At 48.3% G+C, this 24238-nt stretch overlaps 1 protein-coding gene and 1 non-coding gene across 2 annotated transcripts in view; both read left to right on the top strand.

The window, feature by feature from the left end:
• The window catches only part of HYDIN (HYDIN axonemal central pair apparatus protein), a 273502-nt gene that overhangs the window by 133105 nt on the left and 116159 nt on the right, over window positions 1-24238 (top strand). Inside the window, exons 13-18 of the mRNA XM_055145713.1 lie at window positions 2246-2313; window positions 8438-8673; window positions 11109-11209; window positions 12411-12546; window positions 16087-16254; window positions 16974-17126. Of these exons, the coding sequence (XP_055001688.1) occupies window positions 2246-2313; window positions 8438-8673; window positions 11109-11209; window positions 12411-12546; window positions 16087-16254; window positions 16974-17126 (862 nt within the window). The remainder of the gene's footprint in view (window positions 1-2245; window positions 2314-8437; window positions 8674-11108; window positions 11210-12410; window positions 12547-16086; window positions 16255-16973; window positions 17127-24238) is intronic.
• On the top strand, window positions 13935-14038 carry LOC129406949 (U6 spliceosomal RNA). Its single transcript, XR_008631356.1, has one exon. It is a non-coding gene; the product is annotated as a U6 spliceosomal RNA (small nuclear RNA).

Here is a 24238-nt window from a genome sequence, read left to right as displayed (position 1 = left end):
CTAATTAGAGAGAGAAAACAGAAGGGAATGCCTTGCCACAGTGGCAGGGTGGGGTGGGGGGGAGATGGGATTGGGGAGGGTGGGAGGGACACTGGGTTTACGGGTGGTGGAGAATGGGCACTGGTGAAGGGATGGGTTCCCAAACTTTGTATGAGGGAAGTATAAGCACAAAAGTGTATAAATCTGTAACTGTACCCTCACGGTGATTCTCTAATTAAAAATAAATTAAAAAAAAAAAGAACTAAGCAATCTAGTAAAAACAGAGATCAACAAATGGGACTACATTAAACTAAAAAGCTTTTGCACCGCAAAAGATACAGTGACCAGAACCCAAAGACTATCTACAGAATGGGAAAGGATATTTACACAATACCCATCAGATAAGGGGTTGATATCAATGGTATATAAAGCACTGGTTGAACTCTACAAGAAGAAAACATCCAACCCCATCAAAAAATGGGCCGAAGAAATGAACAGAAACTTTACCAAAGAAGAAATACGAATGGCCAAAAGGCACATGAAAAAGTGCTCTACATCACTAATCATCAGAGAGATGCAGATCAAAACAACCACAAGATACCACCTCACACCACAGAGACTAGCGCACATCCAAAAGAACAAAAGCAACCGCTGTTGGAGAGGATGTGGCGAGAAAGGGACCCTTCTACACTGCTGGTGGGAATGCCCACTGGTTCAGCCCTTCTGGAAAACAATATGGACGATTCTCAAAAAATTAGAAATTGAGCTCCCATTTGACCCAGCAATACCACTGCTGGGAATATATCCCAGAGAGGCAAAAAAGTATAATCGAAATGGCATCTGCACATGTATGTTCATCGCAGCACTGTTTACAATAGCCAGAATCTGGAAAAAACCCGAATGCCCTAGAATGGATGACTGGTTGAGGAAACTTTGGTACATCTATACAATGGAATACTATGCAGCTGTTAGAAAAAAGGAGGTCACAAATTTTTTATTTAAGTGAATCGGCATGAAAAGTTTCATGCTAAGTGAAATGAGTCAGAAAGAGAGAGACAGACATAGAAAGATTGCACTCATCTATGACATATAGAATAACAGAGTGGGAGACTAACACCCAAGAATTGTAGAAACAACTACCAGGAGGTTGACTCCATGGCTAGGAGGCTGGCCTCACATTCTGGGGAAAGGGCAACTCAGAGAAGGGATCACCAACTATAATGTAGTCGAAGGCCATGTGGGAGAAGGGAGTTGCGGGCTGAATGAGGGCTAGAGACTGAGCACAGTGGCCACTCAACACCTTTATTGCAAACCACAATAGCTAATTAGAGGGAGAGAACAGAAGGGAATGCCCTGCCACAGTGACAGGGTGGGGTGGGGGGGAGATGGGATTGGGGAGGATGGGAGGGATGCTGAGTTTACTGGTGGTGGAATATGGGCACTGGTGAAGGGATGGGTTCCCGAACTTTGTATGGGGGAAGCATAAGCACAGATGTGTATAAATCCGTAACTGTACCCTCATGGTGATTCATTAATTAAAAATAAATAAATTTATTTTAAAAAAATAAAAAAATAAAATTACATTCTGAATTAAAAAAATAGAATAGACACCCCCTTGGGGACAGCATGATAAATTGTAGAGTGCTGGTCTTGCATGTATAAAACCTTGGTTTGATCCCTGGCATTCCTTAAGCACAGAGCCAGGAGTAATCCCTGAATATTACCATGTGTAGCCCCTCTGCCCAAAAAAACTTAGACATTCCCTATACCAATCATTTCTTTTACTCAGAAAGAAAAGAAACAGGTGGCTAGAGAAGTAGAGTGATTGACCAGAATCACAGCTAGTTGTTGCTAAGAACTGGATGAGAATATTAATAATGAAGGTGAAAGACAAGAAATACTGGTATCATTGATCATTTTTGATGTTCATTATTTGATGAGACCCATGACTTTCATTTCTTTCCTTCCACTGTATGCATGTCATCAACATTTTTGTTCTTTGCCATCATTTTGGAGGAATATCTGCCCTGCCCTGATCATTGGAAGAGTGTGGTGATGAGTTACCTGCAGCTTTATTTGGTAAAACCCATGGCCTGAGTCTTGAAAAAGAGCCTTAAGAACCATCACCTCATAGTTTTCTCAAGCCCTAAGTTCTGTCTTTGATTTGATGTTGAATTAGGATCTTTCCAACACTTGCCCTCTTCCCAGTTCCTGGAACTAGCTGGATTCTCAGTCCGTGCTCCTCAACTTGAATTTCTGCTTCCAGAGGCTGTGTCATTGGACCGACCTTCCATTTTAATGTTCCTGCGCTGCATTTTGGCGATATTTCCTTTGGTGAGTACTTTTCCATTGAAATTCAAAACTTGAATCCAATTTCTTTCTGTACATGGGAGGAGGAAGATTGACCAAGACCTTCTCCCTGTGTTTGTGGGTCACTACCTGGGGGGTCTGGGTCTCCTTCCTAATTACTTCCTCTGCAGCAGTGGCATCTTGAGGATGTCTCCTTATTCCCTTGTGATGTATAAAACTGCCACAGACCACCCCTGCCCCCGCTGTCCAGATCTGCTGGCCACTCTCCCACTGATTAGAAAGTCTCTCCTACCCCCCGGAACGTTCTACAGTCCCTTTACATGCGGGTTCTGACTTTCCAGCTGCCTGAGTGCCCTGCTCACGGAGATGCCCTCAAGTTCAAAGTGAACTCAGTGGGGGTTGAGCCCAGTGTTGTGTCACTCCGGGTCGGAGGTTCTTCTCTACAGTTGTGTGATCTTCTCAGTTGGTGACTCACTGAGTCGCTCTGTCTTGCCTGAGTTCCTCCAGGAATGAATGTGTCAGGAGAGTCACAGCCAGAGTTTCCATGTCTGGGTTCTTGCTTATACCCAATCACTGCTGAGCAAATCACACACGTGGCTCTACATTGAACCCTTCTGGCAACCTTAGGAAGGTGCTGTTTGACCTTCCCATCTGAGGGAGCAGAGACCTGAGCGTTGGAACAGTTAAGAAGCTCCCACACAGCCCTGGCAGACTGTTGCTTCCCTCAAGGACACTAACTCAGCACTGTCAAGAGCGGTGTGATGGCCCCAAAAGGGTGAAAATTGGTTTTGGGGGGGGCTTAAAAAAGCATAGCCTATAAGGGTCAGAGAGATAGTACAACAGATAAGGTGCTTGCTATGCACATGGCCAGCCTGCTTTAATCCACAGCTCCCCCAAACGTTCCGAAGTTCAACCCCACCCCAAAAATCTTATTCCTTAGTTTTTAATTTTTCTCATTAGGAGAACCTAATTTAATTTCTCTCATTATATAGAAATTTAATTTAAATCATTTAATTAACTGACTTGATTTAAAATTAGTCAGTTTAGCTATTTTTAGAAAGTGATTTTTTTAAGGTTGGAGAATTCTAGTCTAAATTTGTATTTCATACTCTTTTCTTTTTTGACTTTTAGTTATTTTGTTTAAAGTAGACCCAAGTACTTGGGAAAAATATTTCCATAGACTATTGATTCAGGGACTGGGGAGATAGTATAGTGTGTAAGGTGCTTGTCTTGCACATGGCAAATAGATCCAGGTTTGATCCCCAACATCCCATATGGTCCCCTGAGCACTTCCAGGAGAGATTCCTGAGTGCAGAGCCAGGAGTAAATACTGAACATCACAGGGTGTGGCCCAAACCCCTCCCTCCTAAGAAAAAAAAAAACTAGTTCATAATAACACTTGTCAGTTGCTTTAACATTTGGTGGAGGAGGGTTACATCAGTTTTATTTAGAATTCATTTATATAGTGCCCTGATATGCAATATATTGGGTGAGGAACACACTTTAGGAAAATCTATATAAATTAGAACCGAATGGCATAATTATAGGATGACTGTCCATATTTTATACAATGTCTGAAAATGGCTGGAGAATTGTTTACAGCTAACTTCCTCAGGGATGCTTGAGTGATCGGCCGACCCCATGGAAGGAAGATCAAAATCCTCTAGGTCTTTTGCTAAGTAAGAGCAGCACACAGTCTCAGGGTGGCGGGACTGGATAGACACAAGCCTCGCCCACTCCCTCCGGAGAGCGCATGCTGGGTCTGTGCTCAGTCTGCGCCGTGGGGCCCTGGACGCGCTGAAAATTCTCAAGATCAGGAAACATATCCCCAAGTCTTCCTTCAAACCCCAAGCTGCCTTTTGTTTTGGCTAGTCTGTGAACGCCTCCATCTTCTCTGAAGTGGGGCAGGATGTATTAGCAAAAACAGTCTAAAACTTACGCACTGGGAAGCTATGGCTGTTGGCGTGGAAACCCAGCTGGGACTGTGAATTGAAGTGACTGTGCTTATGGGTTCTCTACACTGTGATGGCTGGAGTTAGGGGCCGTTAGTGACACTTTCAAACTGATTCTAATTATTTTGTGTTAATATTTTCAAATTGTTGCACGAGCATGCACACACACACACTCACACACACATTCACACTCACATACACCCCCCACTGCCCGGGTCTAAATGGGAATCCTCCTGACTCCACCATCTCTCTAAGTAGATCGCCCCTATCACATAGAAACACGGTCCTTGGTCATTAAAACTTTCTTTTTTGCCCCATATATGCAAGTGGGATTTTGATGAGACAGAAAAACAAAGATTATTATTGGGGGCGAGAAATAGTCCAAAGGTGAATGTGCTTGCCCAGCGTGAGTCTGCACCCACAACACTGATTCCAATCCCAGCATCACTTAGGGCCCCCTGAGCACCACCAGGTTACAGACCCACAAAAGGCCCCTGAGTACCAGCTGTGTTCCCCCTACCCACCCTCTAAAAGAGAGTAAGTTTGTTATTGGCTCAGGAAGTAAAGATATAGAGAGAAAGGAGATCGTTTCAGCTATAAAAGAGAAGTTAGCTTTCCAGGAGTAAGCCAGGAAATAAAGGGATGTTTTTTTCCTGATTCCAGGAAGACACACACATCGTGTGAAGTTGACCAAGGTTTGCAGAAGCTGTTGTAGAAGGGGGGGTTATATCAAGTAACTCTAAGTGGGTAAGATCATCCATGTCAGTATGAAAGCCCCTTCCTGAAAAGGTGTCTGTTGGAGGTGATGGAGAGGCCGTGTTCCTTTGCTCACTTAAGAGCTCCCAGAGGGTTGGACTGGATCAGTCAAGACAGATCAATAATCCCAGCTGTGTAGTCTGCTCTCCCCAAGTATGGTGCATGGTGAAGTTGGCGACCCAGTGGCCAGCTTCGTGTGGGATTTGTTAGGGCACTTCCTTCCTGTGGGGGATGTGGGAATGCTGAGCACAGTTCCTTAGTAACGGCTGGACATTGGGACACGAATGGAACAGATTTACACCCAATCACAAGCCCTTTCCAAACTGTAATTCCTGCTCAGGCCCTTTCTGGCCCATGTCCCAGTGCAGTTTTCCTGGATTATTACTGTGACCCAGTCACACCCCTGCAACAGGAGAAGTCTATGCCAGCAGCCCTGATTTGGGCATTCTCGTGAGTATGGAGGGACCCGAGATCCTCAGTCGGTGTGCTCACACACCTGGTTGGTGCCCCGGGGACAGGAAGACCTTTGAAGCACACAGAGGAGTGAGTTTTAGGCAATATTTGTTTTCTATGTCTGAGGCTAGTTTTTATTGTCCCCAGTGGATTGTTGTGTGTGTTTTTCTCTTCCATATTCTGAATTACTCTGTGAACTACCACAGTGCCATCTGTTTAGGGGCTCATTGATCTGACAATACATTTCCTTTCGCTTTGTGAAATTTTTTTTATTGTACTAGAAAAATTAGGAAGCTGTTGTTTAAAAAACCCTATGAATCCCCCAAAGGCTGTCAACTGTTGTTTAGTTCTTGGTGTTTGGTATTGCTGAGTCAACTTAATCCCTCCTGGCCCAAGACTGTTCCTTCCTGGAGAGAGTTTATTACATATAGAGCACTCTCAACCTTTTGTCAAGATAGAAAAGACTATTTTGCAGCCTTATGGTGATTTACTTCTACCTTCTTTAAGAAATCTTCTTGGGTATTTTCTGGATCAGGTGAAAATGTACATATTGAATGAGAATAAAATTTCCTGAGAACATTGTGTTTGAAATCACGAAGCCCTGGGAGAAGTATGAATATACCTCTGTGAATCTAGGCATTTTATTCAGCTTGTCTTAACTATTCCAAGAACAGACATATAAATTTTGGAATTTGTGTATCAGATGCTAAAGAAGGGTAATAGGTGCTTATACTCTAAAATACTTGCATTTAAGTGCAACTTTAAATAGTATTTGTATTAGGTATTCTGTCTACATACAGTAGAATAGTATGAGGGGAAAGGTGGGAGACAGAGAGATACAAGGGTTAAGGCATTTGCCTTGCAAGCTGACCCCAATTCCATCCCTGACCCCCTGGCCCTCCAAGCACCACCAGGGGCCACTCCTAAGCACTGTCACTGTCACTGTCATCCCGTTGTTCATTGATTTGTTCGAGCGGGCACCAGTAACATCTCTCATCGAGAGACTTATTGTTACTGTTTTTGGCATATCCAATATGCACGGATAGCTTGCCAGGCTCTGCTGCGTGGGCTCAATACTCTCAGTAGCTTGCCAGGCTCTCCGAGAGGTGCGGAGGAATCAAACTCGGGTCGGCCATGTGAAAGGCGAACGCCCAACCGCTGACTCCTAAGCACAGAGGCAGAAATAATCCCTCGACACCACTGAGTGTGTTCCCTTTTAAAATAGTATATTCTGGTGAAGGAACAGGTGTTGGTACACTATATGACTGAAACTCCATCATGAACAACTTGGGTATCTCATTGTGATTGTAACTGTATCTCATTGTGATTCAACTTAAAAATAATGAAATATTATGGAGCTGGAGCAATAGTGCAGCAGATAAGGCATTTGCCTTGCATGTGACTGACCTGGGTTCAATCCCTGGCACCCCATACAGCATCCTGAGCACTGCCAAGAGTGATCTCTGAGTGCAGAGCCAGGAGTAATCCCTGAGCACTGCTGTATGTGGCCCTAAAACCCCCCAAAAATGTGTATTAGAATTGGTACAACCCAAAATATAGGAATTACATTCATATTAATGACCTCTAGTCTTCAATAAACCAATATCCTATCCCTTTAGGCCTCTTTGATAAGTAACTGGAGTCTCATAGGTAGTTAACAGTAAAAGGAATTGTTTTACCTAGGAAGTTTTAGTCGTCTTTATCCTCTGAAATATGTCTGCCTTCAGGGAAGTGGTCTCAACAATGGTTAGAAAGTGGGAAATGGAATCCGAATGATTTTGAATTAGAATCTACTCCATAACACACCCTACATGAAAAAATCATTTGGTTCATACATGCTCAGGTGAAATATGTTTCAAGAGTTATTGTTGGACAAATTCAGAAAAGTTAAAATGAACAACTACATGATTATGGAAGCAACTTTTCAGCTTTTCCAGTGGGGTTCTCAGAATATCCCTGAGGGCACATTTAGCCTGACACTCTTTTCTCACAAAAGCTCACCAAAGTATTGGCATGTATGGGCTCACATCAGACACACTTCCTGCATCCTCCAGCAGTCCAGGTCTTTGCACACAGGCTCAGATGCAAGGAGAGAAGCCACACAGTGCATGGTAGCCCCTGCGCTGGTCACTGCATGGGACCAACATGCTGGCAGAAGGTCCTGAGTAGAGTTTTGCACAGTCATGGAGATGGACATAGCTGTTCTCATGTGCGCACTTGTCAACCTATCATTTGTGTTCTGAGAGTGACAGCAGATAAAATGGCCACCTTGCAAATCCAAAATCAGTGCTTAGTTTATTGTTTGTCAGCAAGGAGGAGTCACTGTGAGGAAAGAACATGATCTCAGTGAAGTGAGCAGTGAGGAAGATAGAATAGGAAACACCGCTTTGTCTAGCAGAGGCAAAAGCTGGTGGAGTGGCCTCTGGCTGCTGCAAAGACTGGGAAAGAGGCTAGGATTTGATTTTGTGTCGCCAGCCTGGGAGCACAGCCTGAGTTATGTAATGCATCAGCAGGCTCTAGGTCACACTACAGATAGCCCCCCAACACACACACACATACACACACACACACACACACAATCACACACATACACTTCTTTCATTCATTGGCAAGTAAAGAAGAGCAAGCACAGTTATGAATAGGGGGGAAATATGTATTTACTTGCAAAAATTTTGTGCTAAATCTACATCTGGAAGACTGCTCAGCAGAGAGACCACTCTGGAGGATGGTGAGGTTGTTCATTCTGGTTGTTGCAGCATGGAGATGCACAATATAAACTCACTGACCAAACAAATGAGTGGATGGAGGGAGGGAGATGTGTTGACCTATTAGCCAACAGGAAACACTGTCCAAGGAGAAGTGGAGTTGAGCCAGTAGAGAGGACTAACAGACCAACCGGCTAGGAGGGTGGGTGTGGCTCAGGAGGTGAGGCTTACTGAGAGACAGCTGTAGGCTTTCTGGTTCTCACCTCATATTTTGTGTTCCAGGGTTCCCGCGTACTTTGACATGTTCCCTTAATAATACCTCTTTGGTCTCAATGACCTTCAAACTGCGCATTCCTGGGGACGGTGTTGACCATAGCAGCTCCTCTGCTTGTGAGAAGAATCCAGATGAAGGAGGACCATCTTGGAACAGGGAAGCCAAACCCACAACGAAGCCAAAAGAATTCACCATCATCCCCGACAGTGGCACCATTCGCCCCCAGGGGTTCACTGCCATCCGGGTAAGGTGCCCAGCCTTCACACACACAGCCACGCAGCTGAAGTCCCCAGTAACCAGGGGTGGCTCTAGGGGCTGCTCTTCCCTGGCACCATGGGAGGCGGAGTGTCATCTGTGTCACAGGGACAAATGAGGCGCTATGGCCACAAAGGCAGGGCACAAGTGTGATGTGCAAGGGAATGACACTATAGCCTAGATTTCACCTTGCCTCAGCCAAAACACTGGGCCTGACGAAGTAAAACCGCCACCCTACACTGCTGTGCATGTGTCAAAGTAGAAACAGAATTCGCTTCCGTTATTCACAATAGAAAAGGACTCCGTAGACTGTTGTAATTAAATGCTTCAGATTCAAATCATTTGCACAAATAAAATCCAAAAATTTTGCAAGATGATTTACTCGACTTTTTAAAGCTATATCCAGGTATCCTGGAAATGGCCATCATGAGGCTCCCGGCCATGCTCTCAGTTTGGGGCCCTCGGTCCCCAGCCTGGCGGTGGCCTCACAGGGGCCTCAGTACAAATTGTTCAGGGCTAAATGAGAAAAGTTTTCTTCACGTTTCCTTCTCCAAATAGGCTAGGAACATCAAAGACCGCTAATTTGATGTGATTATATACTTTCAAGGAAGAAATCAGATGAGACTCCATGACTATTGATAATTTTCTCATTACTTGTTATCTTCGAATATTTAAATCAGCTATAATTTCATGTCCCAGATCTCTTTTAAATGCCTCATGGTATCTAGCCTTCAATCAACTCCTCCAAAATTTTTTCGGGTGGTGTGTGATTTTTTGCCTGGGGAGGTCGGACACCGTATCACAATTCTTCTGGCCAAAGGAGTTCCTAACTGAACTTCCCAGGGAGAAATGCTATTGCAATGTATTTGTTTGCCAGTTGGTATTACTCAGATTACATGTTCTTTAGCTTTCCTTTTTATTCCTCCTGTTTCACTGATTTAGTACAGAAAGACTAGAAGCGAGCATGCACGCGGCCTTCAACCCAGCTGCATATTTTCTGCTGTCTACCCGTAACTCAGGGGCATAGAAAAGTGTCTGAGTCCTACCCAGGAGTTTCTGCAGCCAGGGCAGCTGTTTTCCTAAAAAAAATAAGCATTTTCAGGGCTGGAGCGATAACACAGCGGGTAGGGCGTTTGCCTTGCACGTGGCCGACCCGGGTTCGATTCCCAGCACCCCATATGGTCCTCTGAGCACCTCCAGGAGTAATTCCTGAGTATAGAGCCAGGAGTAACCCCTGTGCATCGTTGGGTGTGACACCCCCCCAAAAAAAAGCAAAAAAAAAGCATCTTTCTCCCAAATCAATGCCCCACCTTCACTTTAATTTTCCTTTATACTTAGAGAAGTTTTCTCCCAGGCTCATTTTTCCTTCCTGATAAGCACAGCAACCAGGTCAGACAGGTGGGTCCAAATCTGTACCCAATGAGTCCCCCTGCAACTAAAAAGTTGTAATTATTACCTGGTAAATAATTCATTATAGAAAGTCATCCTATGCCAGAAGCTTTTTTCTAGATTTACAAATAACTTTTTCATTCCAAATCATGTTCAAGAAATTAAAAACTATAACAAGTTGTTTAAAGTCTAAATGTAGTTTACAGCAGCAAATCAAAAGACAGGGTCGAGGGGGCTGGAGCGATAGCACAGCGGGTAGGGTGTTTGCCTTGCACGCGGCTGACCCAGGTTCAATTCCCAGCATCCCATATGGTCCCCTGAGCATTGCCGGGTGTGACCCAAAAAGAAAAAAAAAGACAGGGTCAGGGCCCTGGGGTGTTCTGCCTCTGGAGGGAGCCCTGGGGTGAGCCCCAGGCACGGCACTGGGAGTAGCCCCTGGGTACTGCTGGGGGTGGCACTGAAGCAGAAACCACCAAACACAGGGTAAACTTCTGTCCCAGTCTTGTCCTTGGAGTTTCCTATTTTTTGTTCTCATGGTGCACCTTGGAACCAGGATAAAAATTTTGATTTTTTTTTAAGGACTAATTGATTTCCTATACTGTTTTCTGGAATTGGCATGGTTATGGTCATTTATTTTGCTGTAAGAGAAACTTAGCCATAGTGGTTTATTGGTATATTGAATTTCCTTCGTTTCTTTGCCCAGAGGCATAGGGTAGGGCTGAAGCCGCAACGATCAAAGTTGGTTTGCTGCAGCTCCTTCTCCTGGGTCCTTCCCCCACTCGGAGGTCCCCTGGCTTCCTGGCTGTGACCCCACAAAGTGAGCAAACCTCTTACACTAAAGGCTACTTGCTTCCTAACCTCACCTTTGAATTCGAGAACCCTGGAACACAACTCTTGAAAATGCGGAAGCCCAGGCCCCCTGAGCGCCCTCTTAGCACCCCCTTAGTGTGGGACGGCGCTTCTGTTCCCCCCCCACCCGCAGCACAGCCTGGCAGCCAGGCCTCAGGCTGACACATCTCCCCTTTCTCCGCCCAGGTGACCTTATGCTCCAACACTGTGCAGAAATACGAGCTGGCCCTGGTGGTGGACGTGGAGGGCATCGGAGAGGAAGTGCTGGCACTTCTGGTTACAGCCAGGTAACCAGCGCTCCCCAGGGCCCTTCCGGGAGGCCCACAGCCACTCCATGCTGGACTGGGCCCCCTCTCGTGCCTGGGAGGCTGAGTGGGCTAGGAAATGGCCAATGCTTAGAAAACACTGGTGAGGAGAAAAGGGAGAGAGGGGCAAGGGGCTTCAGGACTCAGGAGAACAGTGCTCTCAGGGGACTTGACACCAGCATTTGGCTAAGGAGGCTCGAGCAGAAGAAGCACCGCAGTTGGGCTTCCTTGGCTCACCCACGCCTCAGTTTGGGGGTCAGGAGTCCCCCTCACGTCACGACCTTGGCAGGGAGAGTCTCGGTGTGAGAGTCGCTCTAGAGCTCACCCCCCACCTCGTTCTTCCCAGCAGCCACATGGCAGTGCTGCCTACTGCCCCCCTCCATGGGCCAGCCCCTCGCCATGCCGCCACGGCCCCCTCACAGGAGTGGAAAATATCTCAGGACCCACCCCACCCCACCCCATTGCCTGTGCAACACTCAGCACCGTGGCAGGGACAGCAGTGCCCCCGTGATGCTTGGTGACAGTCTCTTTGGCCCTGGCTCTGGACAGGCTTCCCCTCTGACTGACATACACAGGCAGGGCAGCCTCAAACTCCAACCCCTCTGGCCACCTGAGAAAGGAGCAGGAGCCCGTACATGGCTGCCGGCTCCCTCCCCTCCCCCTGCAGCCCTGCGGAACCTCTGATGCATGCGGTGCCCACCAGGCAGCTGCGGGCACGGGGGTCAGAATCAGCACTGTTACTTCTGCAGCAGCCCTTGGACCCCCGTGACAGCCCTATCCACCCCACCCGTCTCCACCACCACTACCACCAGCCTGCTGGTGTCAGCCCCTCGCCCAGGGAAGACCGAATCCAAAATCACCAGAAATGTTAGTCCGCGCCTGCCAAGACAGCGCGTGGTTCGAGGAGTCCTGATTCCCGTCCAGTTTCCATTAAAAAGTGGTGACGGGGGGCCAGGGGGGAGGACTGACAGGGGAGAAGATTTGAAAATGATTAATGTGGTTATTAGAGGGAAACTCCACGGTGACAATGACGAATGCGTTTCGTTTGGATGCCATTTGTTCCCCTTGTAGACAAGCTCCTCACTCTCCAGTAAAATTATTGCTTTGTCATTGGGAAAAACAGCTACAGAATCTTGGGGTGCCCCCCAGCCTTTGCACTTCCGTAATGAACTTCTCCGGGCAGGTGTATGGTGCCCACCCTGGAGCTGGTGAACTCGGAGGTGGACTTCGGGCACTGCTTCCTGAAATACCCGTATGAGAAGACCATTGCGCTGTCCAACAAGAGCCACCTGCCAGGGGGCTACAGGGTGCTGCTGCAGGTGAGTGCCCTGGCCTCGGGCTCCCTCCCGGGTGCTGTGAGGCCTGCCCAGGGGAGGGCCTGCACCTTCCTTGGCCTCTTCAGCTGGAGCCTGAAACAGGAAGTGCAGTCTTTCTCAGAAGCCAAAGCCCTGAGACCTGCAGCTGTCACTCCTGGGGGGTTAGGGCGGGGGAGGGGGTAGATGGGGGGAAGTGGCTGGGGGGTGCTTTGCGAATATCTCCAGGATCTTGCCTTTGACTCTGAAGGAAGGGAGGCTAAGCCCGCAGACAGCTGTGTGGGAAAGGGGTCCAGCGAGTTTGTAGCATCCAGGGCTGACCAGAGCCCCACTGACCCCAGCAATGCGGGGCTCTTCAGTGCTCGTGCTGGCATCTGGGGAAGGAAGTGGGATCACTTGTTGATTTGTTGGATTCCTCTGACACAAGAAGTCCCCCCAGCTGGGGCCCACATGACAGTTCTCCAGCGCTGACATGCCAGTCCATGCACATGTGGTCAGCCCAGGACTGTATAAAAATAAAAAGAAAAGGCGCGAGCGAGGGAAGGGACGCCTCACCGCACCGAGCCAGGCACAGGGCCTAGGGCAGCAGCTGTCTCTCCCGCCACCCGAGCTCGGTAGCCTCCGGCCGCTTCCCCCACCCCGGGGAGGTTGATGGCGAAGATGTGGCAGGCGAAGGAAGGAACGGAGCCAAGATGGTTGGTCTCACTTGCAGTTTATTCCAATCTTCCCTCTATACACTCTCCGTCTTCTCTACACCTTTACGCGCCCCCACCTTCTCTCCGAACCCCCTTTTATTGATCATGGCCCTTCCAAAGGGCGCAACACATTGACGTCACCAAAAGCACCAAAAGATCTTACAGGAAGAACATTGAGGCAACATAATTCTCTTGTATCTGCAGGCCGCTAATCTAGGCCCCCCGGAAAGAAGATACAAAAACAAAACCAAGGCCTTCTTTGGGCTGAAAGTACTCGGATTTACATCCCAAAGACCAGTCTGGGCTGCAGCAAGAAATCTACATGTCAATTACAAACTAGACAGCACCTGAAATTTACATTCCAAAGACTAGGCTGGGCCAGAGCCTGGAATCTACAAAGTCAAATCAATTCTGGCTAGCACCTTAGATCCGGGTCAAAGATCAGCTAGGTTTCTGTGACAAAAGGTTTCTGTAACAAAACTCCAGAAGGCAGCTGGAAAAGGGGAAATATTCCAACACAGGACCCCTGAGCTAAGCCCACGGCCGTGCGGTGGAGAAGAGGCTTTTGCACAGCCCTGCTGGGGAGGCGGCCCCAAGCTGCAGGCACTCACCCTCCAGCTGAGAACTGAAGGGGAGCCACAAATTCCTGGGAGCAAGAGACAGAACATTCTCATGTCGCGGTTTAAGAAACCAAGCTGAGTGCTCGCTTCGGCAGCACATAAACTAAAATTGGAATGATACAGAGATTAGCATGGCCCCTGCGCAAGGATGACATGCAAATTCGTGAAGCGTTCCATGTTTTTACGCTTCTCAAAAAATTAGAAATTGAGCTCCCATCTGACCCAGTGATACCACTTCTGGGAATATATCCCGGAAATGCAAAAATGTATAGTAAAAATGACATCTTCACTTATATGTTCATTGCAGCACTGTTTACAATAGCCAGAATCTGGAAAAAAAACCTGAGTGCCCGAGAACAGATGACTGGTTAAAGAAACTTTGGTATATCTACACAATGGAATACTATGCAGCTGTTAGAAAAGATGAAGTCATGAAAATTGTATATAGGTGGATCAACATGGAAAGTATCATGCAAAGTGAAATGAGTCAGAAAGAGAGGGACAGACATAGAAAGATTGCACTCATTTGTGGAATATAAAGTAACAGAATTGGAGACTAACACCCAAGAATAGTAGAGATAAGTACCAGGAGGATTACTCCACAGCTTGGAAGCCGGCCTCGCATGCTGGGGGAAAAAGCGACTCAGATAGAGAAGGGACCACCAAGCAAAAGGTGCTAGGAGGGCCCACTCGGGGTGGGAGATTCAGGCTGAAAATAGACTATAGACTGAACATGATGGCCACTTAATACCTCTATAGCAAACCACAACACCCAAAAGGAGAAGAGAGCAAAAGGGAATGCCCTGACACAGAGGCGGGGTGGGGTGGAGGGGACAGGGTGGGGGTGGTGGGAGGGATGCTGGGACCATTGGTGGTGGAAAATGGACACTGGTGGAGGGATGGGTACTCGATCACTGTATGACTGAAATGCAAGCATGAAAGTTTGTAAGTCTGTAACTGTATCTCACAGTGATTCACTAAAAAAAAAAAAATTAAAAAAAGAAAGAAACCAAGCTGAAGAGCCAGAGCAATAGTCCAATAGGAAGGGCCCTTGGTCACCGGCACCCCACATGGTTCTCGAGCCTCACCAGGGTTGATCCCCGAGCTCTGCTCTGATCTCTGCTGGGCAGTACCCTAAAACCAAACAAACCAATGAGTGGGGAGACGTCGTGATGAACAAACTGGATAAGATGGAATCCGTGTTCCAGTGTCCCCACAGTGTGGCTCCAGGAGGCCGCCTAGACCAGACCAGGTCAACTGTGGGCCCCTGGCAGCAGGCACTCTAGCAGCAGGGGCTCTGCTGTGCTGCCCTGGCTCACCCAGGCTTGTTTGGCCATGGAAGGTTCTCGTTCCATTTACTGTTGTCATTGTTGTTGCACAAGAACTTGTACCTCTTTAGAACAGGCTTCTGAGCTACATACACTGGCGAGCACTGGCCGACACCCTGCCTTCCTGCCTGCCTGTCTGCCTTCCTGCCTGCCTGGTTTCCTTCAAGCCTTTCTTGCTTCCTGTCTTCCTGCCTGCCTGCCTTCCTGCCCTCCCTCCTGCTTGATTCTCTTGCCTTTCTCCTTCCCCATGCTCTGGGCATGTGTGCAGGACAGAGGCGGGTATGCGTTGAGGGAGGCCCTGTCCAAAGGTCATAGCTCCTGAGGAGATGGACAGACACCACTTGTTGTGGAGAGGGGCAGAGGGCAAATCCTGGCTCTGGGCTGCCCTGGGGGCCAGGGTAGATGCCAGAGGCAGGGAGTGGACGTTCCCAGAGGAGGTGGGAAGAAAGGAGTGGAACCCCCCTGTTTGGAACTCAGCAGCCTTTGCTAGTGGAGCATGAAGGGCTGAGGAATAGGGGCCAGGCAGGCCAGAGTGGGGTGCGGGAAGGTGGTCTGGGATGAACCCCCATCGCCAGCAGCTGACTTCTGCATCTTTCAGCGTGTACACTTTGACTTGGGGGCTCAGATAGATCCCACATAACCCTTAGGCTAGTCGGGTTGCTTACCTCCATTTACTTCCTCAGAGCATGACACATTTCATTCATTTAAAAAAAAAGTTTTGGTTTGGGGGTCTTGGAGGCTACCTCTGGCTCAGTGCTCAGAGGAGCATGTGGCACCAGGGGTCCCACCCAGCCTCTGACCTGCAGAACCGTCTCCTTCCTGGACTCGGGGCAGCTCCTGTTTGGAATGCTCGCCCCGTCTGCTCTTCGCGAGGGCTTATGCAGCTGCCTGCTCTCCCCACAGGCTCCCCAAGGCTCGCCTCCAGCCATGCTGCTCTCCAGCCCCAGCCCCTCCGGGATCATCCAGGCCCACAGCACCGTCCACATACCGCTGGCCCTGGAGACCCAGGTCAGGGGAGAGCACTGTTCTGTCGTGAGCATCTCCACCTTTGGGAGCCAGGACCCCCCAATGGTAAGAGCCAGTTTTCAGAACTGTAGCACAAAACAACCTCGTGCTGGCAGGCACCTCTGTCCTGAACGCTGAGCTCAGAGCTGGAGTCTCCTCTGGGCACCACCGTGGCGGGGGCTCAAGTTCTCTGGGGCCCCACCCTTGACTCCATCTGAAAGTAGCATCCTGGGTGCCTTCCAGGGTCTCTGTCCCACAACTGGACGCTGGTCAGACCCACTGCAGCAGGCTCAGAGGGTGCAGCTTGTGGAGTGCAGGGCCTAGAAAGACAGGAAAAGGCCCTGCCTTGGGCATCCAGGGTCCCGCCAAGGTCACAGGGACAGGCAGAGTTCACAGGCGAGTCAGCATTCAGGGCCAGATCTGTCACGCTGCTGGCTGGCAGCAGAATGGGACCCGCCCAGCTCATGGCCTGGGAATCACCAGCCTTGTCCCCAGGCTGACTGTGGCACAGGATGGAGCCCAGGCGGCCTGAGCAGGTCACTCAGGACGCTGATTGCCCATCAGGGCGAGGCAAGGCTCACCTAGGGACGCGTTCTGGGAGCAGTCTCAGAGCTGACTCAGACAGCATCCCTGGGTCCCACAGACCTTGGAGCCCAGGGTCAGGGATTGCCACTTCCCGTGGGCCTGTTCTGACCCTGCTCTGGAAGGAAGGGTATCTGGAAGCTCTGTTTCAGTCAAGGGCACACGCCCCTCACTGCTCTGTTCTTTCTCCTGTGTGGGTGCAGACTTGCAGGGTAAGGAGCATCGGAGAAGGCCCCGTTATCTACGTGCATCCCCTGGAACTTGATTTTGGGAGCATCTACGTCCTGCAGGACTCCTCCATGATCCTCAAACTGAGCAACCAGTCATTCATCCCTGCCCTGTTCCGGGCATACATGGTAAGGAGCGGGACTGGCATGGCGGAACTTGGCCAGCATCTTCCTGGCAGTGTCTGTGTTTGCAGCTGGCCCCCGGGTCAGTGCATCCACCCATCTTTCCCACTCCAGTTCTGCTTTATCAGAGCCTTATTCTTCACTAAGAGACAAGGTGTGCGTGTTGTTTGGTAATCAGGCAGTTAAATGCACAGACTGTGATCCCAGACAGCAAGATGCAGTGCGTCTCCCTAGCCCTGACCCGCCTCCAGACACCACTTTCTCCATGTCTGCAGATTCACTGATGCTTTTTTCCATATAGCAATATTTTAATAGTTTGTAAGGATCTGTGGAATATATCAGAGATTATTTGTGGAAAAATAGAAAATGTAGCATCAAAGACCCATAAAACAAATCCAGATACAAACCTGTCTCATTTCTACGTATTTTATCATGATGTTTTAGATTGCTCGTCTCCTATTTGCTCTGTTATCAATACATGCTAATAGAAATAATAGAGTGTTTGTCTAGATTTGACTTTTGCTGAATTTGGGGATTTTTAATCCAGTAATTGGAAGTAGTCTTGACTGTAGACATAGTTTTTCAAACCAAAGTTTCGAAAATACATTTGGCATTGAGTGAGAGCCAATATCCGATTTCTCCAATGCATTTGGCATGGAGTGAGAGCCAATGTTGGTCCTGTATGGCTGAAAAACAACAAATGTTATTAATGCTTTAAAAGCCACCATGGGCAAGAGTGGGATGGTGGTTTTCTATGGGTTGGTGATGGCCATCAGTCAGTTCCCCCTAAGCCCTGCTTGCTGCGAGCAGCATTCATTTCAGGCTCATTTGTCACTTAACCTACATCTCAGGCACAGGGCCTTGGGTGTCTTATGCAAAGAATACTGTTTAATAATGCTTAAAGAAAGAGGCATCACTGGCCTGCAGAGGTCACTGTGCCTGGTGGGCAGCGTGGGATCTTGGTGGGGAGACACGGCTTCCTGTCTGCTTGCAAGTGGGCAGAACAGCAGGGAGAGAGAAAGATGCAGCCCAGGGCAGCAAGATATGGGTGCGGAAGGCCTGTGCTTCCAGAGGCAGGAGCTGGGCAGTGCCCTCGGGACCACTCAGCGCCAACACAGAGACCACTCTCTCTTACTCCCTTTATCCTCGGATATATCCACCTTGGGGAGCTGTGAGGGGTGGGCCGGGGGATGGTGAATAAAGTGAGCATATTTAGTGATCCAACTGGTTGCTAAATTGGAGTTCTTTTCCACCAGGGCTTCATGATTCCATTCTTTGGATCCTTAATACATTCTTTAGATCCTTAAGAACTGGATACTTAATCCATTCTTTGGATCCTTAAGGGGCCAAGCATGCTTTACAGCAGAGTTGTGCTGTCAAACTCGTTTCCCCTCCACTGTCTTTAGAAAAGCTGCATTTATGAAGTCATTTGCCTTCATGCGTGAAAGTCTGTAGTTCTCACAGGTGCAAGTGAAACCCCTTTCTGTGTCAGCTGGGGCATTGGATGGGATAGCTTAGTGCATACTGTGTGTTAAGACTATACAAATGGAATTCTACTTGGAAGTTAGCTGCTACGGGAAGACATGGACACACCATTCAGATGCACGTCCTCAGAGAAATTACTAAGCACGGGCACAGCGTCGCTGGCTAATTGCTGTTTTCTAATGAAGTCCAGAGCCCCGTGCCCAGGGTGGTCTGTGCAGGTTACTTCCCGCCGGCTCAGAACAGGGGCAAGGGCACCAGCCCTCTGTTCCCCGGCTGACAATACTGAGTCTGAACCATCTCGGCGGCTGCTGCAAAAAGCGGGTGGCAGGGGCAGCCTCCCTTTCTGGCTGGCAGAAAATGTCAGCCCCAGATGTGCCCTGCTTTCTGCCATCTGTCAGCTCTGCCTGCAGCTGCACACCCTGGGCCAGCTTTGGGCTTTGATTCTCCCTTAACCAGAGACATCAGTTTTCTGTCAGCAGGAGGGAGCAGGAGCGGGGGGCTGCCAGAAGCCCAGGCTGGGAAGACGCAGGACACTGGAACAGGTGTGAGTTTCTCGGAAGTCAGTGCTCTCAGACCCCTAGACCAGAGCTTTCCATCAAAGGCAAATCTCTGGGAGTGAGGGGAGTACAGGTTGTGAAGAAGCAGTCAAGATTGTTTATTCTGGCTTCATTAAAATCTCTGTATCCTGAATGTAAAGCAGCGCCCCTACCCCCAAAGGTTCAGACAGTAAGAGTGGAGCACAAAAAGGCCCCAGGGGTGCCGAGCTCCGCTCCTAACTATGGGAGAAAGCAGGAATGAGGGCAGGACTGAGGTACTCCCAAGGTACACGTCTCCTCTGCCTTGGTGCCCCTTGCAGGTGGAGGGAATGCACCATTCAGCACTGTGTGGAAGTTTCTGAAACCTTTAGCTCTTGCTCAGAGCTGGAGTCCCAGGCCTCAAGGACTTGTGTGCAGAGTTCAGGGAAGCGCTCAGGCAGACCCAGAAGCCTCCCCCATGCCTTCCGCCCTGCGGTCTGCTCAGGAGCCATGGTGGGGCTCACACGGAAGCTGGACTCCCGGGCCTCCTCCCCGTGGCAGAGCCACACACAGTGACGGGGTATTAAGGGACTATCTGGCTTGCAGGGCTCTTCAGACTCCAAGTCATCAGTGCAGACCCCATTTCTATAATAGATGCTTAGCTGCTTGCTGGTGGGCTGTATTCTGTGCTTTGAATTCCTGGCATCTAGAAGCAGGCTCATAACTTTGATTATGATGACCTGAAGACGTTCGTGGTGGCTAAGGTCTCTTTGGGTCTAACTATCTGCCACAGTGCATGCGGGGTTTCGTTCTGTACAACTCTGGAAGAAAACGCTGTTGTCATGTGCCATGCAATGGGTGGATAGAATTGCCATGACCTCTGAGTGGCAGAGCCTGGTTCCACCCGGGCTTCTGCTAGAAGATCCTCTTCTCTGCATTTCTGGGGTGCCCAATCTCATCTCATCAGGGGGGTTCTAAGATGGATGGGGGACTTTTGTTTTTTATTTTTGAAAGCCATGCAAGGTAGACATATCCAAGAGGACAAGTTTTGCTGCAAGAGCAGGAGAGGGAGGACATAAACCAGTGGGCTGCATTTTCTTCACCCGTGTGCTGAAGTGTCTGGATGCGAAGCAGCTCCCTTCTGCCATTTTCAACCATCAGTCCTTCAGCTACAGCTACATACATGTCTGGAAAGGATATGTGATCCACTTTCCCCAATTCCTCAATTTAGTGTGACTAAACACTGTCACATACATGAACGTATGTAAAATGTCCTCACCACAATCGCTCCTCAGAGAGTTGTATCGAAACGCGTCTGGTGACAAGTGGATGCCGGAGGCAGTAATATCAAGACACAGAGAGAAGCAAAGAGCTTGCGTGTCGGAGCACAGCGAGCCTCCTTTCCACCTTGACCCCGACCCAGCAACACCTGTGCTTTGGCAAAGCTAAACGCAAAACCCAGAAGAGAGATTCTCACAGGTCATGTTGATGGCCAACCAGAAGAGGAGCAAAGCTCCACGTGGGCCAGCAGCCTCCCTGGACTTAGAATGGCAGTGCTACGGGTGTGATGGGCTTGACGCCAAAGGAGAGGAGGGGGTTGGGGTCTCCTGTCGTCAGATGGTGATGCAGGAAATAAAAAAAATCCATATTTGTCACTTTCCTGCATAATTTGCAAGTCTTTATATCTTTACTCAGTCTGTCTCAGCTTTTTTTTTTTTTTTTTTTTTGCTTTTTGGGTCACACCTGGCGATGCACAGGGGTTACTCCTGGCTCATGCACTCAGGAATCACCCCTGGCAGTGCTCAGGGGACCACATGGGATGCTGGGAATCGAACCCGGGTCAACTGCGTGCAAGGCAAACGCCCTACCCGCTGTGCTATCGCTCCAGTCCCCCTGTTTCAGCTTTTTAAACTGGCTTTAGAGCACTGTTTTTTCTAATTATCTTTCATTTAATAGTACTTGTCACCACAGCAGACAATTAATCTCAATCTTCCTTTATCTGGATCAAATATGATCCTGTTTTCAGGCCCCGTCTTCCCTCCCCCCCAGCTGCTGTGCCTTTTCACTGACAAGCATCGATGTCAGCCCACCTGCTCTGGACGGAATGTCTGTGTCTCCCTCAAATCCTCCCATCAAAATCCCAACCCCAGCATGTGCACGGGGCAGTGGGCTCTTGGCAGGTCCTTCCTTCAGGGAGAGACAGCCCTCTCGAATAGCGTTAGCCTCACAGAGGAAACCCAGACACCTCTCGCACCCTCTCGCACCCTCTCAGCCAGCTCTGGAGAAACTGAGAAAAACAATTGGCTGCAGTGGGAGAGGGTCCTCACCGTGACCAGCTGTATGGATACTGTCCTCTCTGCCTCTCATTCTCCAGAACTATGGAAAATTAATGTCTGTTGCTTATAAGACATCAGACTTTACTGTTGCATTATAGCAGCCCAAAGTGACCAAGACACCAGATCACTGTAGGAAGTGGCTTCTGCTGTCATTATCAACTAACCAATGTAATGTATCAACTTAGAAGTAATGTAAGCTACATATCCCCGCCTCCCCCATACAGTCAAATTTAGCCAGCCTTAAAATTGTTCAGATTTTCCTTACAAATAGGGAACTAGAACTCAAATATTCAACTATAGATGAATGGATACTATACACAGTAGAATACTATACAGCTCTAAGAAAGAACAAAACCATCCAATTTGCAGCAACATGGATAGAACTAGAGAATGTCATGTGTTCATGTACAGCCACATGCAAGTGTATGCTCATCAGAATGAGGGGGAAATAAAACAGGTTTTTATGTGACAAAGAAGAGGTACGCACATTAAATAGCAAGGAATGAAGGTTTAAAATTCAGAAAGAACATTATGGTTCCTGTTCAAAGATTCAACCTAGATGCTGAGTCATATAACTTGAGATTAATGTAAGCTATGTATCCCTGCCTCCCCCATGGAGTCAAATTTAGCCAGCCTTAAAATCGTTCAGATTATCTCCACAAATAGGGACATCAAGATGGAGGGCAAATACGAGGCCAGTAGCATGTCCCTGTAAGAAAAATGAGAAGCGCTAGATACAACACGAGACAATGAGTTGAGTTTGAGGGGGTGAGGGAGCAACGACGCCAGTGGCAACATGGAAGAAAGGGAAGCCTCACATGTGGCTGCTTTTCCTGGATAGTCACACAGAGATCAAAAAAACTGAAACCGACTTTCAGAAAACTCACCGGTCTACAAGAAAAGCACTGAAGAATGGGTTTGGGGAAAACGGCCAGGCTTGGTGAGGACTCTGTGAACAAAGGCACGCCACTGAAATCTCTGCCTGAATGAAAAAGATCCATAACAGGACCAGAGCGATAGTACTGCGTATAGGGCGCTGGTCTCGCATGTGGCTGACCTGGGTTCAATCCCTGACATCCCACATGGTCCCCCAAGCACCGCCAAGGGTAATTCCTGAGTGAAGAGCAAGGAGTAACCCCTGAGCACTGCCAGGTATGCCCACCCCCAAAAATATGTATACATAACAGCCTCTTCCCTCAACCAACCCCAGGTAGTTCCCAGAAATATATATTGTACTGGAGAGGGAAAAATGTACTCTTAGTTTCAAAGTGTCTCTATAATTTTATTATACAGTGTCCATAGTTATCTTTACAATAACAGCATACAACGAGATAAGAGACAACCTAATCAAAAACTACAGAATGATCAAGAGAATAAAAATCAAGATTTAGAAATTTGGTAGAGATCTGGAAACTATAAAAGAGAACAAATGGAAAGTAGAGACCTCAAAATTGCAATTGGAATTCAGAACTCAGTAGATATTCTCAGTTAGATATAGACGAAGAAGTGATGGTGGGCTAAAGTAAATCAGAAGGAACTACTCCAAATGAAATAAAAATAAAACAAAAAATTAGATTAGTCACGGAAAGAGGGAAGCAGATCAGAGTATCAGGGGAAAAGTGGAGCAGCAGATCCTGTGACAGAGACATCCATCCACAGCTCAAAAGGCACAAGAAGGGGAAATCAAGACAAATAACAAGGAAAACCACATCTAGGCAGGACATAATAAATCTGCTGAAGTGCAAAGAATATAGTCAGCCAGAGGAAAGAGTTCAAGAGAACTGCTAAATTTCGAGGCACATGGAGGGCAGCCGATCATGATGAGAGGTAAGAACAGCAGCAAGTCTTCCCCCAGGCTGGAATTCCAGCTCTCTCTCCAACCATTTCTGGAACATGGAGAGAAAATGGACGTATTCTTTTTTGGACGCCTGCAGCTATGAGCAAAAGTGGGCATAAATGCATAGCTGGATATCTGCCTGGTCACCCCTGGCCAACAGTGGCCAGCCCAAGCACACAGAGGTCACTCTTAGATCTAAGTATTTACTAAGTTCCACCAAGAAAGCTTGTAACCCATAAGGAAAAGAAACATAAAAACTAAGACTGGGGGAAGCAGAGACAATGTAATGGAAAGAAAGTTTAAAATGGGCTGGAGTGATAGCACAGTGGGTAGGGCGTTTGTCTCACACACCAGCTGTAAAAAACTAAAGCAAGCCAATGGGGCGAGTGCACTCGTGGGCTCTCCGGGCAGCTCTGTCTCACCACCCGAGTTCGGTGCTCTGGAACCGCAGTGTGTGGACTGGATCTGGACGGCCGGTGGTCAAGGAAAGGCGAAGGAAGAACGAGGACCAAGCTGGTTGCTGATTTGTTACTGTTTATTCAATCTTTAAACTTCCATCTCCCACACTCCCAGCTCCAGCCTCTCTCGGATCTACTCCGACCCAGGTTCGAATCCCAGCATCCCATATGGTTCCCCAAGCACCGCCAGGAGTAATTCCTGAGTGCATGAGCCAGGAGTGACCTCTGAGCATCGCCGGGTGTGACGCAGCGGGGTGGAGCCTCCATCACAGCATCTTCCATGTAACCAAGTGGAGTGCCCGGAGCAGCCCTGGAGGCCCCCTGGACGCATTACTCAGGGCTTCTGCAGAAACCCCTCCTCGGCCCTCGCATGGAGCCTCTGGCCTGGTTGGCCAAAACTTTCCCATCCTGAACATCACTCTGGAGACTATAAATAAATAAAAGTAAAATGATAATTAATAATCTTGGGGAAATAAAAAATTAAAAC

The sequence above is a fragment of the Sorex araneus genome, chromosome 8 (genome assembly GCF_027595985.1).
Source record: "Sorex araneus isolate mSorAra2 chromosome 8, mSorAra2.pri, whole genome shotgun sequence".
NCBI classification, from domain to species: Eukaryota; Metazoa; Chordata; class Mammalia; order Eulipotyphla; family Soricidae; genus Sorex; species Sorex araneus.
The sequence above is the reverse complement of the archived record's forward strand: the minus strand, read 5'-3'. Positions and strand labels throughout refer to the sequence as shown.